Raw genomic sequence first — 17,185 nt, forward strand, 5'->3', positions numbered from 1 at the left:
CTCTTGCAATGTCCCTTTTTTCATGGGACATTGTTTTGGAAATCATCTGTGTTGATGTGTATACTCTATTTTATTGATTTTCACTTGGGCATAGTGTTGCGTTGCAAAAATAAGCCACAATTTATAAGTTCTCTAGGTGATGGACATTTTCTCCTCTGATTTCTACTACTTTGAATAGTTTTTTTTTTTAATTTTTTTTTTTTTTTTAAAGAAAGCTCTACACCCAATGTCAGGCTTGAACTCACGACCTTGAGATCAAGAGTTGCACACTGAGCCAGCCAGCTGCCCCTACATTGAACAGTTTTATTCATACCTCTCAGCGCATATCTGTAAAAGTTTCTTTGGGTGTATACTCCAGGAGCAGGATTGATTGTTTGTAAGGTTCTATGTTTATAAGGTTCTATAAGGTTATAAGGTTTTACTATATATGTAAAAAAAATACTTATATACACAAAGTTATATGTATATTATATATTTATATATACATTTACAACTATATAAATATATAATTAAATGTTACATGTGTAATTATGCTATGTATTTATATATGGATATTATGTATTATAAATATATAATTATGTAGTTCCAAAAGTGGTTGCCAATTTATACTCCCACCAACAGTGTATAAATGATATTGCCTTTTAATTTTTCACCTATCTAAAGAACATGTTATCACAATATGGCGTTTTTTGTGTGTGGTTTTTTTTTTAAGATTTTATTTATATATTCATGAGAGACACACACAGAGAGGCAGAGACACAGGCAGAGGGAGAAGCAGGCTCCCTGCCGACCAGGGTCCTAAGGATCCCAGGACCCTCACAGCATGGTTTTAATTTGCATTTCCCTGAACATTCTTTCATATATTTATTAGCTACTTGTATATTTTCTCCTATGAAATGAAATGCCTGTCTTTGTTTTTGGCTATATTCTTTCAGTTGGTTTGTTTCTATTTGATGTTTAGGAATTCTTCATATACTCTACATAGAAATTACTTGGTGATTATATGTAAAGCATTTATCTTCATGTTTGATGCTTATCTTTGCTCTCTTGGTGCTGCCTTTATTATATATTTATTTATCCATTTATTTATTTATTTATATTTTTATTTTTTTAAAAAAATATATTTTATTTATTTATTCATGAGAATACACAGAGAGGAGAGAGAGAGAGAGAGGGGCAGAGACACAGGCAGAGGGAGAAGCAGGCTTCATGCAGGGAGCCTGACGTGGGACTCGATCCAGGGTCTCCAGGATCACACCCTGGGCTGCAGACGGCGCTAAACCGCTGAGCCACTGGGGCTGCCCTATTTTTATTTTTTTAAATGATCAAAGTATGGGTTTCTTTCTTTTATTTTTTTTGTAAGATTTTATTTATTTTTTCATGAGAGATAGAGAGAGAGAGAGAGAGAGGAGAGAGAGAGAGAGAGAGAGAGGCAGAGATACAGACAGAGGGAGGAGCAGGCTCCATGCAGGGAGCCCGACGTGGGACTCGATCCCGGGTCTCCAGGATCACGCCCTGGACTGGAAGGCGGCGCTAAACCGCTGAGCCACCGGGGCTGCCCCAGTGCTGCCTTTTTTTATTAAAAGTTCTAAATTTGGGATCCCTGGGTGGCGCAGCGGTTTGGCGCCTGCCTTTGGCCCAGGGCGCGATCCTGGAGACCCGGGATCGAATCCCACATCGGGCTCCCTGTGTGGAGCCTGCTTCTCCCTCTGCCTATGTCTCTGCCTCTCTCTCTCTCTCTCTCTGAGTATCATAAATAAATAAAAATTTAAAAAAAAAAAAAAAAAAAAAAAAAAAATAAAAGTTCTAAATTTTAACAAATTTATGAATCTTTTCCTTAGAGATTGTGCTCTTGATATTTTACATCCTTGTCTATCCCAGAGCTGTAAAGGTGTTCTACATTTTTGTTTTAAATGTTGTCTTTCTCTTTTTAAATTTTTTTTAATTTTCATGTTTTTTTTTTTAATTTTTTGTTTTATTTATTTATGATAGGCACACAGTGAGAGAGAGAGAGGCAGAGACACAGGCAGAGGGAGAAGCAGGCTCCATACACCGGGAGCCCGACGTGGGATTCGATCCCGGGTCTCCAGGATCGCGCCCTGGGCCAAAGGCAGGCGCCAAACCGCTGCGCCACCCAGGGATCCCAATTTTCATGTTTTAAATAATTTATTTATTTATTCATGGAAGACACGGAGAAAGAGAGGCAGAGACACAGGCAGAGAAAGAGAAGCAGGCTCCGTGCAGGCAGACCCCCGTGGGACTCGATCCTGGGATTCCAGGATCAGCCCTGAGCCAAAGGCAGACCCCCAACCACTGAGCCTCCCAGGCGTCCTAATTTTGTCTTTCTCATTGAATAATTGAACTGGATTTTTAAAAAATAGCATGAAGTAAAAATCCTCTTTTTTCTTTCATATGGATAACTCATTATCCTAACACCATTTGTGGAATATTTACTCTTTTCCCATTGACTTGCAATACTAACTTTGTCATGTGTCTAGTTTCCATATACTGTGGGGTCTATTTCTGTGTTGTCTATTTTTTAAGATTTTATTTATTTATTCGAGAGAGAGAGAGAGAGAGAGAGACAGGCAGAGGGAGAAGCAGGCTCCATGCCGGGAGCCCGATGCAGGACTCGATCCCAGGACCCCACATCATGCTGTGAGCTGAAGGAAGATGCTCAACCACTGAGCCACCCAGACATCCCTCTGTGTTTTCTATTTTATTCACAAATTTATTTAACTATATCCGTGAGGAATATCCTCTTGTCAAGTAAATATAGCTTTATGAGGGATGCCTGGGTGGCCTGGTGGTTGAGTGTCTGCCTTCGGCTCAGGGCATGATCTCTGGGTCCTGGAATCGAGTCCCACACCAGTCTTCTCACAGGGAGCCTGCTTCTCTCTGCCTCTCTCTGTGTGTCTCTCATGAATAAAATCTTAAAAAACAAATTATAGTTTTATGATAAGTCTGGGTAACTTCAAATCAAGGCAACTCCCTCACCTCATCTTGTGTCCTTTTTCAATAACATTTGGCTCTTCCAGTTGTTTCCCCCTATAACTTTATCATAAATTTGTGAAGCTCTATGAAAAACCTTGTTGGGATTTTTTAATGAAATTGCATTCAATATATAGATAAACTTGGAAAGAATCAAATCTTTATAATATTGAGTCTTCTTATCCATGAACTTTTTATCCATTTACTTACTTAAATCTTTTTCATATTATTATTATTATTTTAATTTAAGTAGGTTCCATGCACAATGTGGATTTCAAATTTTGCGACCCTGAGATCAAGAGTCTCATGCTCTACTGACTGAGTCAGCCAGGCGTCCTTTTTTTCATTATTTTTTTATTACTTACTATGCTTCATTAAAGTTTTAAGAGGTTTTCTTCACAAACATCCTACATAGCTTTCCTTAAAAAAATTTTTTTAAATTTATTTATTCATGAAAGACACAGACTGAGAGAGAGAGAGGCAGAGACAAAGGCAGAGGGAGAAGCAGGCTCCTCGCAGGGAGCCCAATGCAGGACTCAATCCCAGATCCTGGGATCACGACCTGAGCCGAAGGCAGGCGCGCAACTGCTGAGCCACCCAGGCATCCCAGCATTATATAGTTTTAAGCAATTTTACATATATACCATTCAAATCAGATGTAATAACACAGTATAGGAAAATTTTTAGTAAATTATTTTATTTAGTTATAATACCCATCTCCAACAGCTTGAAATAAAAATTTCCATGGTCTTCAATTGAACTCTATGCCATTTTCCTTTAGAATGTCTTGTTTTTCATTAAAATAATTTCTAAACCACTCTATGTGTTCAATCTTCTGTTTAACACTCAGGTATGGGTTTTTGGAAAGGCCACAGGTCACCAGTTCCATGAAGTGGCGAATTGGTCCTTGCTTTGGAAAATCTTTCAGGTGTATATCCAGAAATATATGTTCATGAAATTCTGAACCCTCATCATCAAAACCTAGGAAATGAGATAAAAATCCATTATAATTTTGGTGTATAACCTCTACCATAAAATTAACATTGATGAGTATTGCAGTTAAAGCCATGAACCTTGGAGTTAGACCTAGGTTTGCCCACCAATTTAACAACCGTGTGACTGGGCAAATTTACTTCTCTGAGCAACAGTTTTTGGGAATAAAATGAAGATTAAAAAAGAACCTTCTTGTGGGGTTTCTGTAAAGATTACATAGACACAAAGCTTATACAACTCTTTTACAACTCTTAGCATATTATACATGTTCAAAGTGTAGCAGCAGCTACTGCTAATGAAAACTTAAAATCTAAAGCAACCACTAAGAAAACTTTACAAACTATACTAAAAAAATTTACATAAATAAAACAAAATAGAATCCTAAAACATGTTCAAGCAGAGCACATGAGGCCGCCCCAAAAAGGGGAATGAGAAATGGAGAAAATGAACAGAAAACTAGTAATGAAATAGGAGACTTAAGTCCTAACAAATCAATAATTACTTCAAATGTAAATGATCTAAATACATTGATCAGGGCAGCCTGGGTGGCTCAGTGGTTTAGCGCCGCCTTCAGCCCAGGGCCTGATCCTGGAGACCCGGGATGGATTCCCACGTCGGGCTCCCTGCATGGAGCCTGCTTCTCCCTCTGCCTGTGTCTCTGCCTCTCTCTCTCTCTCTGTCTCTCAAGAATAAATAAATAAAATCTTTAAAAAAAAATAAATACACTGATCAAAAGATACAGATTGCAGAGTAGGTATAAAAAAATTCTCCAACTATATGCTTTCTATAAGATACTCACTTCGAACACAACATACATAGGTAGTTTGAAAAGAAAAAGATGGAGAAAAATGTATCTTAACATTAAATTTTTTAAAAAAGGAAGCATGAGGGCAGACCCAGTGGCGCAGCGGTTTAGCCCGCCTGCACCCCAGGGCGTGATCCTGGAGACCCTGGATCGAGTCCCACATCAGGCTCTCTGTATGATGCCTGCTTCTCCCTCTGCCTGTGTCTCTGCCTCTCTCTCTCTCTATGAATAAATAAATAAAATCTTAAAAAAAAAATAAAAATAAAAAAAGGAAGCATGAGTGGTTATATGATTATCAGACAAAAGAGACTTCAGAGCAAAGAAAATTACTAGGGAGAAAGAAAAACATTACATAACAAAAGGGTCAAGGGTCAATCCACAAAGAGTGATCTGAATTACATATGCACTAAACAACAGAGTTTCTAAATACATGAAAGAAAATATGATAGAAATAAAGGAGAAATAGAAAAGCTGACAGTTATAGTGGGGATTTCAACAGTCTACTGTAACTTTGAGAACTATGAGGTAGAAAATTAGCCAGGATAAAGAAGCTCTGAACAACATCAACAAACATTATCAAACTGATGTCTACAGAACCCTCCACCAAACTATTTCAGAATACGAATTCTTTTCAAGCATTCACGGAACATCACCTGGCTGGACCACATGTGGGGTTACAAACTACAAGACATTTAAAATAACTGGAGTGATACACAGTACATTCTCAGATCATAATGGAATCCAACTAGAAATCAGTAACAGAAAGACAATAGGAAACAGTTAAAAATTAAATATACTTAAAAATAATTCATAGGTCTAGCTGAAATCTCAAAGATAATTCAGAAAACACTCAGAATTGAATGAAAAATGAAAACAAAACAAATCAAAATCAGTGGGACAAGACTAAAGCAGTGCTAAGAGGTATACATGTAGCACTAAATGAATACATAAGAGGAAAAATCTCAAAACAAAAATCTAAGTTCCCACCTCAAGAACCTAGCAAAGGAGCAAAATAATCCTAAAGCAAGAAAAATGAAGGAGAGTGGCTCAGCAGTTGAGTGTCTGCCTTCAGCCCAGGGCATGATCCTGGAGTTCCAGGATCAAGTCCCATATCTTGCTCCCTGCCTGAAGCCTGCTTCTCCCTCTGTCTTGTCTCTGCCCCTCTCTCTCTCTCTCTCTCTCTGTCTCTCATGAATAAATAAATAAATAAAATCTTAAAAAAAAAAAGAAAGAGGGATCCCTGGGTGGCGCAGCGGTTTGGCGCCTGCCTTTGGCCCAGGGCGCGATCCTGGAGACCCGAGATCGAATCCCACGTCGGGCTCCCAGTGCATGGAGCCTGCTTCTCCCTCTGCCTTTGTCTCTGCTCTCTCTCTCTCTCTCTCTCTCTGTGACTATCATAAATGAATAAAAATTAAAAAAAAAAGAAGAAAAAGGAAGGAAATAATAAAGAAAACATCCAAAATCAGTAAAATTGAAAACAGAAAAATAGAGACAAAGCAACAAAACCAATACTAGTTCTTCAAAAAAAAGAATCAGTAAAATTGATAAATTTCTATTAATTCTGATAAATAAAAGAGTGACACAGAAATGAAAAGGAGGTTATTGCTATAAAAACTGAAACCATTAGGGATAAGGGAATACCACAAACAAGTAGCTCAATAACTTAAAAAATCGGACAACTTAAAAAAAATACACTGAAGGACCAAAATTCAAGCCAAAATAAAATAGATTACTTGAATAGTCTCATAACTATTAAAGAAAAGGAATTTGTATTTTAAAAGGTCTCAAAAGGGGATCCCTGGGTGGCTCAGTAATTTAGTGCCTGCCTTTGGCCCAGGGTGTGATCCTGGAGTCCCAGGATTGAGTCCCGCATCAGGCTCCCTGCATGCAGCCTGCTTCTCCCTCTGCCTGTGTCTCTGGAGCTTCTCTCTCTCTCTCTCTCTCTCTCTCTCTCTCTCTCTGTCTCTCATGAATAAGTAAATAAAATCTTTAAAAAAATAAAAATAAAAATAGAGGTCTCAAAAAAGAAATTCCTCAGCCCACATGGCTTCAACTGAGAATTTTATTTAACACTGAAAGAAAAACTAACACCAGCTTTACACAATCTCTTCCAGAAAGTAGAAGAATACTCCTAACTCATTTTATAAGGCCAGTATTACCTTGTTATCAAACCAAAGACACAACCACAAAACAAATAAATGAACTGAGAGAGAAAGTTACAAACCATTATTTCTAATGAACTTGGAGGCAGAAACTTTTAACAAAATTAGCAAACAAACCAACCATTAATAAAGAGATTTATATACCAAGATTAAGTGGGACTTAAAACAGCTATGCAGGGCGGTTTAACATTTGGAAATCAATGTAATCCATCATATCAAAGGGTTAAAGAAGGAATGTCCTATGACACAACACCCCCCCCCTTGACCTTGGGGTTATGAGTTTGAGCCCCATGTTAGGTGTAGAGATTACAAACTGGTTAACAAGCCAGATGTCTTTTTCCAGGTGAATGGCTACACAAACTATATGTCACATTCAAATCATGGACTATTACTCAACTAAAAACAAGCTACAAACATACTGATACATGCAACAACTTGGATAAATCTCCAGATAATTATTCAGGCTGAGTGAAAAAAAGTTAATTCCCAAAGGTTACACACTATAAGATCATATTCGTATATATTCCTTGAAGTGACAAATTTATAGAAATGGTGAAAGGATTTAGTGATTGTGAGGGATCCAGGACTAAGAAAGGGAGGCAGTGGAAGGCAAGCACGTGTGGTCACAAAAGGGCTATATGAGGGCTCTTTGAAGTGATGGAACTGTGTATCTTGACTGCAGTGGTGGTCATGTGAGTCTACATATGTGATAAAATCGTACAGAACTAAATATGTACATGTAAAGGAGTACTTATAAAACTGGTGACAACTGAACATGGTTGAATTGTATCAATGTCAATTGCCTGGCTGTAATACTGTAATATGATTTTGTGGGAAGTAACTGTTGGGCGAAACTGTGTAAAGGCTAACCAGGATACTTACTTCTTCGATGGCATGTGAATATACAATTCTCTCAAAATAAAAGGCTTAAATGCTTTCTACTTACTTGGAGTTAGATTATATTTACTGAAAGAGATTTTTTAAAAATTTATTTGGACATTTAAAGATCTATGTGTTGTTTTTATTGAAGCTAAAGTAAATACAAAATAAATCAAGGTGGCAGATTGACAAATGGCCACATATCACTTCTATGCCTCTATACATGCCCCTTCACAATGTGACTTTGTCATTCTCCCCATAAATGGAGGCTGTTTCTCAAACAGTTGATTCAGCATTGGCCAAGTGACCTGCTTTGGTCAATGGGATATTACTAAACACAGTGCAAACAAAGGCTTGAAAAGTACTTACATGTTAATCCTTGCTCTTCCTTGCCACTAGGAACTCTACTACAGCCATGTAGTAGATAGAGCCCAAGCTACTCTGTGAGATGATGAGTGACATATAACCCAGTTACCTCCATCTCCCCTGACAACAGCCAGCACCAACAACCAGACATGTGAAAAAAGCCACTCTAGAGGGAACCGCCCTCAACTAAGCTGCCAAAACTAACAAGAAAGCCCATAAATTCATGATCAGTTATAACTTAGTTGTACTAAGTTTCAGGGGTAGCATGTTACATATCAAAAACTGACAACACTTATTACACTTTTTTGGTGGCATATATATGGCTAAAGAATATTCAAGAGCAAGACTGTTGACTGGGTAGTGGCAAACACATGATTAAATTTAAAGTCAAGGTCAAAGCTAAAATAAAAATGATTTTTTAAATCAATCCAATATATAATAACTACTACAAAACCTAAGTAGGAATAATGCCACCTTATTGCTCCTATAAATCTCTATGCTGACAAAGCAAAACAGAAGGCGTAAACCAGTTCTCAAAAACAAAAACAAAAACAAAAAAAACCAAACTGGATAAAAGCTACTTCAAACTGGGAAATAATTAATATATTTTATGTGGTAAAACAACAAACTAATTTTTTACATAAATGAAAAACACAACACTGGGAAGCAAAGCTATAAACACAGGACATGTCATTTTGTCATTTTCAGTATTAGGTTCAGAAACTGGCATGGCATGACTCACCCCTAAAAATAAAACACCTTTCCCCAAAAGCATCAAAGTTAATCTTCTGGAAGCTATTAGTAGAGAGTACATGACATTTTACTAATCTTAAAATTTAGAAATAAGAAATACAGAAGAATATTATCGAACTCTTGAAGCTCCAAATTCTAATGCCAGTCTCTCAAAGTATTCTGAAGTTCCTAAGTGTATACTGAGGGGAGTGATCAAAGTGAGAGAGTTTCCACAGTTCCTTTCCTGTTTTTCGTTCAGATAACAATTGCCTCAAGGAGCTGGAAATGAGATACCTCCCCTTCCCATCCACCCTAAAGCATCAATAATATGCAGAGTGCATACGGAAACTTGTCAATTTATCTCCCTAACCTGACCAAGAGACATATTTTTTTTTCCTTTTGTAAAAATTAAACTTTTTCAACAACCAGGTCAAATTTAAGATAAATTCCTTTGGAGTTTGGACAATTAAAATTTTGATGAACTGAAGTGTTTTACTCTTGATGAGAATGTACACTAACTCTTATTTTCCAGTTACCCTATTTGGTGGTTCCTAGAAAATACACATCCTCACTAATAGTTTAAGATGCCTGTGTCTCTGCCTGTGTCTCTCTCTTTTTCTGTGTGTCTCATGAATAAATAAATAAAATCTTAAAAAAAAAAAGATTTGAGATCCTTCTAGTATAGTAAACCCTTTCACGATATTGTTGTAGGAACAGAGATGATGATGGTTGATGATGCTTTACTTGTACAACCTCACTTGTTTCTCAGAAGAATCCTGTAAAATAAATCCTATCATTATTGCCATTATTTCATAGACAGGGGAAGTGAGGCTTAGTGAGATTAAGCATACAATTCACTCAAAACTTGAACTCCTAATCACTGTCTCTCCTAAATAAAGTCACAAGTTATCCTACCTCAATATTGGGTCTTAAAACCATGTTTTTAACTATCAGGACTTAGAATATCCAAGTTTCATCAAATAATGAAATCTTCCCTTAATGTATTGTTAACTTTTTTCTCTTTTTAAAAATCTGTGTTCACATTGGGGGGTGAATACCATTTATATGTATTATAAAGAACTGCGCTGAGCAACTCAAATAACTTTGTCTTACTTCCTTTTTTTTTTTTTTTACTTCTTACATTCTTTCAATGAGGTATCTTTAATTTTACAAACGAGGAGACACAGCTAGTATTTTAACCTCAAGAGGTTAAATAGTTTCTTCAAAGGCAAATGGCGAATCACTAAGAGAGTTGGATCTGTACCGTGATTTGCACAACTAAAAAGTCCTTGGGCTTTTTTCACCTTTCCTTGATACCCACACCAGAGTATGGAAAGCATAATACTTTGAGAAATACTCATGTTATGTGACAGATGAAACATCCTTTATTACTGCATATACCATACAAATACATAATATATTCAGAATTTGTTAAAGGAATTATCATTCTCGAAAAAGTTTTCCTATAAAGTAAAACTTTATGAAGATGCAAGACAATATGTTTCTGATATTTAAGCTTCTATTCTACTTATTAATCCAAACAAATGAGATTTTCAAAAAATAAAATGTTACAGTGACAGCATAATACTACAAAGGTTAAAATATGGACTACATTTTCCTACGACTTAGTGAGGTGTTTACAATTCCTAGCTAACTGTACATGAATCTCTTCTAATTGAAAATATACCTAAACTGTTCAGCTGATGATAACATAAAAAATGGCATAAAATAAATAGCACAGTAATACAATATCCCTTTTGAGTGAGGAAGAGGTAACATCTCCAGAATAATCTTCAGGAAACTAGATAATAGCATCTAGTAATTCAAAGAATGTAGGTATGTATGCAGCCTGAGTTCCAAAAAATTTTGAAGCCTTCTAACATCTTTCCTTTAGGTAGCTTTCAAGCAGGAGAACCTTGCATCTCTTTAATGCAACAGTTTTATGAGTAAAAGATAACTAAGCATAAAACGTTCAGAGTTGTAATGTTCTCCAAAAATTGAAATTTGATCTCATACTCAGGATTTAATATAAGAGAAGATTTTCTAGGTAATCAATCTCCTGCTCGGCAATTAGGAAACTGTCATCATTTCCAGTCAATACTTTCATGTCACGTAAAAATTCATGATGCATTTCTGCTGTATAATTTTACTTTCTTTTAAAATTTGTATTATTTTTTTAAGTAGTCTCTATACCAGCAAAGAGCCCAACATGGGGCTTGAGCTCATGACCATGAGGTCAAGACCTGAGCGGAGATCAAGAGCTGGATGCTTAGCGGTGCATCGGTGGCTCAGTCAGTTAACCATCTGCCTTTGGCTAAGGTCATGATCTTGGGGTCCTGGGAACAAGCCCCATGGTGGGCTCCCTGCTCAGCGGCTGGTCTCCTTCTCCCTCCCCCTCTGCCCTTCCACGCTGCTTGTGCTCACTCTCAAATAAATAAATACAATCTTAAAAAAAAAAAAAGGGTTGGACACTTAACGACTGAGCCACCCAGGCCCCTCGAATTTTACTTCTTTCTTTTCCTTATTAAAAACCTAGAATTTCGGATGCCTGGATTGTTCAGCAGTTGTCTGCCTTCAGCTCAGTCCAGGGATCGAGTCCCATATCAGGCTCCCTGTGAGGAGCCTGCTTCTCCCTCTGCCTTGTCTCTGCCTTTCTCTGTGTCCCTCATGGATAAATAAATAAAATCTTAAAACAACCCTAGAATTAAGTGAAATTCCGACTTAAAGCTTTTTTCTTTTCTTTTTTTTAAAGATTTTATTTATTTATTTGACAAAGAGAGAGAAAGTGAGCACAAACAGGGAGCTGCAGGCAGAGGGAGAAGAAGCTAAGCAGGGAGCCCAATATGGGGCTCAATCCCAGGACCCTGAGATCATAACCCAAGCTGGAGGCAGATACTTAACTGACTGAGCCACCCATATGCCCCAATACTGTCAAATTTCTTTTCAGACACCACAAGGATGTTTATACAAAGTTCTAAAATTCATGTAAATATCTAGACTCTGAACACCTGCCAGATTTCATCTCCATACTGAATTTTTTTTTTCCATACTGAATTTTATAAACCTCTGAAATTAAGACCTACCTGCTTCATTGTTAATTGGAAACTCCCACAGCTTCCCATCTTTCGTCCACTGGATCATTTCTGCAAAACCATTCTGAAGCGGCTGTTCATTTACTGCAGCTAACTGCTTAGCAAATTCTATATCCCAGAGTGAAGGTGTAGTCTCTATAATAGAAACATTTCAAATCATCACAAGTCAATGTATATATCTTTATTTTTTTTAATGTAATACAATTAACTCCAAATTGGTAACACACTTCAGGCCCTGCGGCTTAGAAATAAACAGTATGTGATGAAAGGTCACTCTTGAGAGCTAAAACTAAACAAAAATGACATAAAAAGCCTACAGTGACAATTACTGCAAGCCTTTTGTTTTACTACACTGCTAAGCAAGCAATCTCTAAAGTCTCACTGCTCCCTCTACTGGAAAGGAATAAAAAGGCATATTTTGTTTAAGAATGTTTTCATGAATGCGAATATTTTTTTAAAAGGTTTATTTATTTTAGAGAGAGAAAGCACATGAGTGAAGGGGGGGTAGTAGAGAATCTCAAGCAGACTCCCCGCTGAGCGTAGATCTCACAACCCTGAGAACAGATCTGAGCCAAAATCAAGAGTTGGATGCTTTACCGACTGAACCACACAGGGGCCCCACAAATGTGAATATTTTTTATATAACATGTGACTTTGATATTTAAACTTCAGCCTATTTATTTTTAGTCTGTCAAGATAAATCACAATGTTCTACTATTAAAGACCAAATATATCAAATTAACATAAAAATAATGACAATACTACTAATGAATATGGAGCACTTACTCTGTGTTAATGCTTCTTATTTTTTTAGGATTTTTTTCCCATTTATTCATGAGAGACACAGAGAAGGAGGCAAAGACATAGGCAGAGGGAGAAGCAGGTTCCCTGTGGGGAGACTCAATCCCTTGACCCCAGGATCATGCCCTGAGCCAAAGGCAGACACTCAACCACTGAGCTACCCAGACGTCCCTGTGTTAATGCTTTTTATGCATCAGTTCATTTGATCCTCACTACCAACTCTGTAAGTTCATATAATGTTAGCTGTTATAACCACCATCATATTGCATTTCAATCATTTATTTGCTTTGGAAATTGAAGACATCTTGCAAGAATGAATCCTATTTCCACCAGGCACTGCTAGTAGGAATGTAAAATGGAACAACCTCTTTGAAAAATAGTTTGGCAGTTTCTTAAAAAAGTTATAAATACATTTAGTGTACAACTATCTGACTCCTGGATATTTCCCCCAAAGAAAATATATGTGTCCACACAGACTTGTATGTGAAGGTTCATGTGTGACTAGGCCTGACCATGTACTGACTGCTGTAAATTAAGCATGTGGGCCCTAGGACATCTGAGAGAGAGAAAAGATCACATCAGTTAACTTAATTAGCCACATCTACAAGAGTAATCACAGCAGCAAAATAATTGAGTGATTATAGTCACAGTTTATAGATTTGTTCAGTGGACACTGACCAACTCATGTCTTTTCTGTGACCATGATCATCACCACCATCATCATTACTGCTCACAGCTACAACGAGGTACTGAATGTACCCTGTGTTCCTGGCATGGTGCCTGACACTTTAATTATATTACCTCATTTAATCCTTCAGAAGTATGTATTAGCTCCATTTTCTAGATGGAGAAAGGGAACTCAGAGAAGTTAGTCTGGCAGAAACTGAATTTGAATAATCCACATCTAGGGATCCCTGGGTGGCGCAGCGGTTTGGTGCCTGCCTTTGGCTCAGGGCGCGATCCTGGAGACCCGGGATCGAATCCCATATCGGGCTCCCGGTGCATGGAGCCTGCTTCTCCCTCTGCCTGTGTCTCTGCCTCTCTCTCTCTCTCTGTGACTATCATAAATTAAAAAAAAAAAAATTGAATAATCCACATCTATCAGACTCCTTCCACTACAGCTATATTGTCTCTCAGCTCTAGATTACTCCAGGATAAGCAGGAAGGTCTCCAACTATATCCTTTGCAGGAGTGGTAGGAACCTGGAGGGGAGCAAAACGTGGGAACTGTGGGAGAGAAGAACTCATTCATTCCATCATTACGTAACTACTCAATACCAACTCTACGTCAGGCATTATTTTAGGTGGTAAGGAAATAGCTGTGAAAAAATGCTAAATTTGTTTGTACATAGGTGGTACTGTACTTAATTGGGAACAAAAGACATTCTTTAGACTCCTGTAAGTATAACTTATTAAAACAGTACCTTTGTTAGAGTAAATTTTTAAAAAAGATTTTACTTATTTATTCAAGAGAGTGAGAAAGAGAAAGCAAGCAGCGGGAGGAGCAGAGGGAGAGGGATAAGTGGACTCCACTTCATCCCACAATCTTGAGATGACCATGACCTGAGCTGAAACCAAGAATGGGATGCTTACCCAAGTAAGCCACATAGGTGAGATTAAATTTTATAAATTTGTACTACTTTATTAGAGTACAATCACTTTATATTGTTTTATAAAACACATAAAACTTCAGTGTTTCCTTGCCAGCTAATTTCAGTTTTAGGAATAGGATTTCTGATTTAAAAAAGCAAGCTGACTCCTTCAAGAATCTGAGTGTCTCTTTCGACTGTTCATTAGGTAGATAATAGCAGCTGTCCTGTAAATAAATTCCGTTTTTAAAGTAAGTTTAACAGCTGCCACTTTAACAGGGAAGAGGTGATCCATTCTCCATGACTGCATGTTTTGCTTTTTTTCATGAAGCTTGTTAGAATCACCTATGTGTGTATGTATATGTATGTGTATGCGTGCATGCGCATTCTGTATTTCCTTTTTTTTTCTTTAAGGTAATCGCAACACCCAACCGTGGGGCTTGAACCCATGACCCTGAGACCCAAAGTTACATGCACTGAGGACTGAGCCAGTCAAGTGGCCCTTGTATTTCCTATCCATCGTACAGGACAGAATGTAATTTTCACAATAAGAGAAGGTGGGTTGTTCTCTTTGCTTCATCTTCAGTTTATTTTTTATTTTTAAAAATGTTTTATTTATTCATGAGAGACACAGAGAGTCAGAGACACAGGCAGAAGGACAAGCAGAATCCCTGTAGGGAGCCCAATGTGGGTCTTGATCCCAGAACCCCGGGATCACATGCCGAGGCAACGACGGATGTTCAACCACTGAGCCACCCAGGCGTCCCTCATCTTCAGTTTAAATGAACAAACACTGAATTAACTCTTTTCCTCTATGGCTGGATATTTTACAGCTCAATTTATTTAAAAAAGGCATTTATGATTTAAGATAATTGCTATGATCTGTCAGCCATTTGGCTAGGTGCTTCTAGGTATACAAAAATCAGTGAAATCCAGCCCCTAATATTTAGGAGTTTGCTGAATAGTGGGAAAAATCAGATGTTTATATAAGTAACTGACAGATTATATGAGCCATTAGAGGCTAGCCTCAGAACTTAAATATTAATTATAAAATTATTTTTATCAAGTCCAAAAAGATAACTTCTAATCTTTGGAAATGAAAGTCACTTGTAAACTGAAGACCATTTGTATCGAGTTTCCTCATTTATTTTACATTATCAGTAAATTGGAATGCCTGGGTGGCTCAGTGGTTGAGTGTCTGCCTTTGGCTCAGGGTATGATCCCCGGTCTGGGGATCAAGTCCTGCATTGGGCCCCCAGCATGGACCCTGCTTCTCCCTCTGCCTCTCTCTGTGTCTCTCATGAATAAATAAATAAAATCTTAAAAATAAATAATCAGTAAATCATATTTAATGTCAAGGAAGAAGACACTTTCATATCTCTTTTAATTACTTAAAATGGAGGATCTGACTTCTTACCCAAAGAAAGAAGGGGTAAGAACAGAGAACATGGTTCTGTGTGAAAACGTACACACACAGGTCGCTAAATATATTTCTTGAAGGCTCTTCTTTCCAGCTCTTACACAATCACTAAATCACTTCATTAAGTTACTTCTACAAATGCTATTTTCTCTTTTAGATAGCAAGCGGCCTTAGGGCAGAAACCCCAGTTTATCTTTTGTAATAGTACAGTTTCAAACTGGGGTGATCATTAATATTCTAACCCACATCAATAGCCAACTGATAGCTCTGGATTTATGAAGTTGGCAGTACCTATCTCCTATTGTTCCACAGAATGCAACATTTCAAGGGAGGAATCTGACCAAGACTAGCAATGTCAACAACTACATTCATAACCAGGATTCAGGCCAATGACAGGATGGATTATTAAAATACCTGACATTGTGCAATCAAAACATTAAGGACTTTTTTTGAAAGATGGGATGTTTCTACACCTGAGAAATAATGTTTGTTTGTTTAAAGATTTATTTATGTATTCATGAGAGACAGAGAGAGAATGGCAGAGACACAGGCAGAGGGAGAAGCAGGCTCCCTGCAGGGAACCCGATGTGGGTCTCAATCCCTGGACCCCGGGATCACACCCTGAGCAAAAGGCAGATGCTCAACTGCTGAGCCTCCCAGCAGTTTCTCCCTGAGAAATAGTGTTCTTAACAAACCTGTTTCAGATGTCTCTTCAGTAACTGCCTTAAGGTCAAAAATATTAAGTCTCTTCCCTTTGAGCATATTTTTCCTAAGACTGAAAAAGAAAAAATAATTTAATATTTTCATACATTGACAAGAAAAAATTATTTAAGAAAAAAAATTTTTTTAAAAGATTGCATTTATTTATTTATTCATGAAAGACACACACAGAGAGAGAGGCAAAGACACAGGCAGAGGGAGAAGCAGGCTTCATGCAGGGAGCCTGATGCAGCATTCGATTCCAGGACTTCAGGATCGTGCCCTGTGCCAAAGGTAGGCACTAAACCACTGAACCGTCCAAGGATCCCCAAGAAAAAAATTATATATGAAAGACTAGGATAGAACTTTTTAAAAATTCCACTGACCCACCCAGACATTTTATTTTTATTTTTTTCACACCAGACATTTTAACTAAATTGTCAGATCTTTAGAACTGATAACTAAAAACTGGAACAAATGCACTTGAAATTTTGCAACATGATACAATAAAGCAGTTTAAGTAGCTTAATTTCCAAAATATCTAACTGAAAAGATTAGCTTAATGTGCTATAATTTTTATGTGATCCATTTCATATTGAAGTTTTAGAAAACTCAACATTAGAAAGCTATTAGAATATGCTAAATTATAAACTGTTA

At 37.3% G+C, this 17,185-nt stretch overlaps 1 protein-coding gene across 2 annotated transcripts in view; it reads right to left on the minus strand.

The window, feature by feature from the left end:
• Window positions 1-3,667: 3,667 nt before the first annotated feature.
• The window catches only part of MRPS31 (mitochondrial ribosomal protein S31), a 31,225-nt gene continuing 17,707 nt past the window's right edge, over window positions 3,668-17,185 (minus strand). For both annotated transcript variants that reach the window (XM_055317324.1, XM_055317323.1), the window contains 3 exons: window positions 16,525-16,604; window positions 12,012-12,155; window positions 3,668-3,972 (listed from right to left, as the gene is read on the minus strand). In XM_055317324.1, the coding sequence (XP_055173299.1) occupies window positions 3,743-3,972; window positions 12,012-12,155; window positions 16,525-16,604 (454 nt within the window). In that variant the 3' untranslated portion in view covers window positions 3,668-3,742. The remainder of the gene's footprint in view (window positions 3,973-12,011; window positions 12,156-16,524; window positions 16,605-17,185) is intronic.

The sequence above is a fragment of the Nyctereutes procyonoides genome, unplaced genomic scaffold (assembly GCF_905146905.1).
Source record: "Nyctereutes procyonoides isolate TBG_1078 unplaced genomic scaffold, NYPRO_anot_genome, whole genome shotgun sequence".
Classification (NCBI taxonomy): domain Eukaryota; kingdom Metazoa; phylum Chordata; class Mammalia; order Carnivora; family Canidae; genus Nyctereutes; species Nyctereutes procyonoides.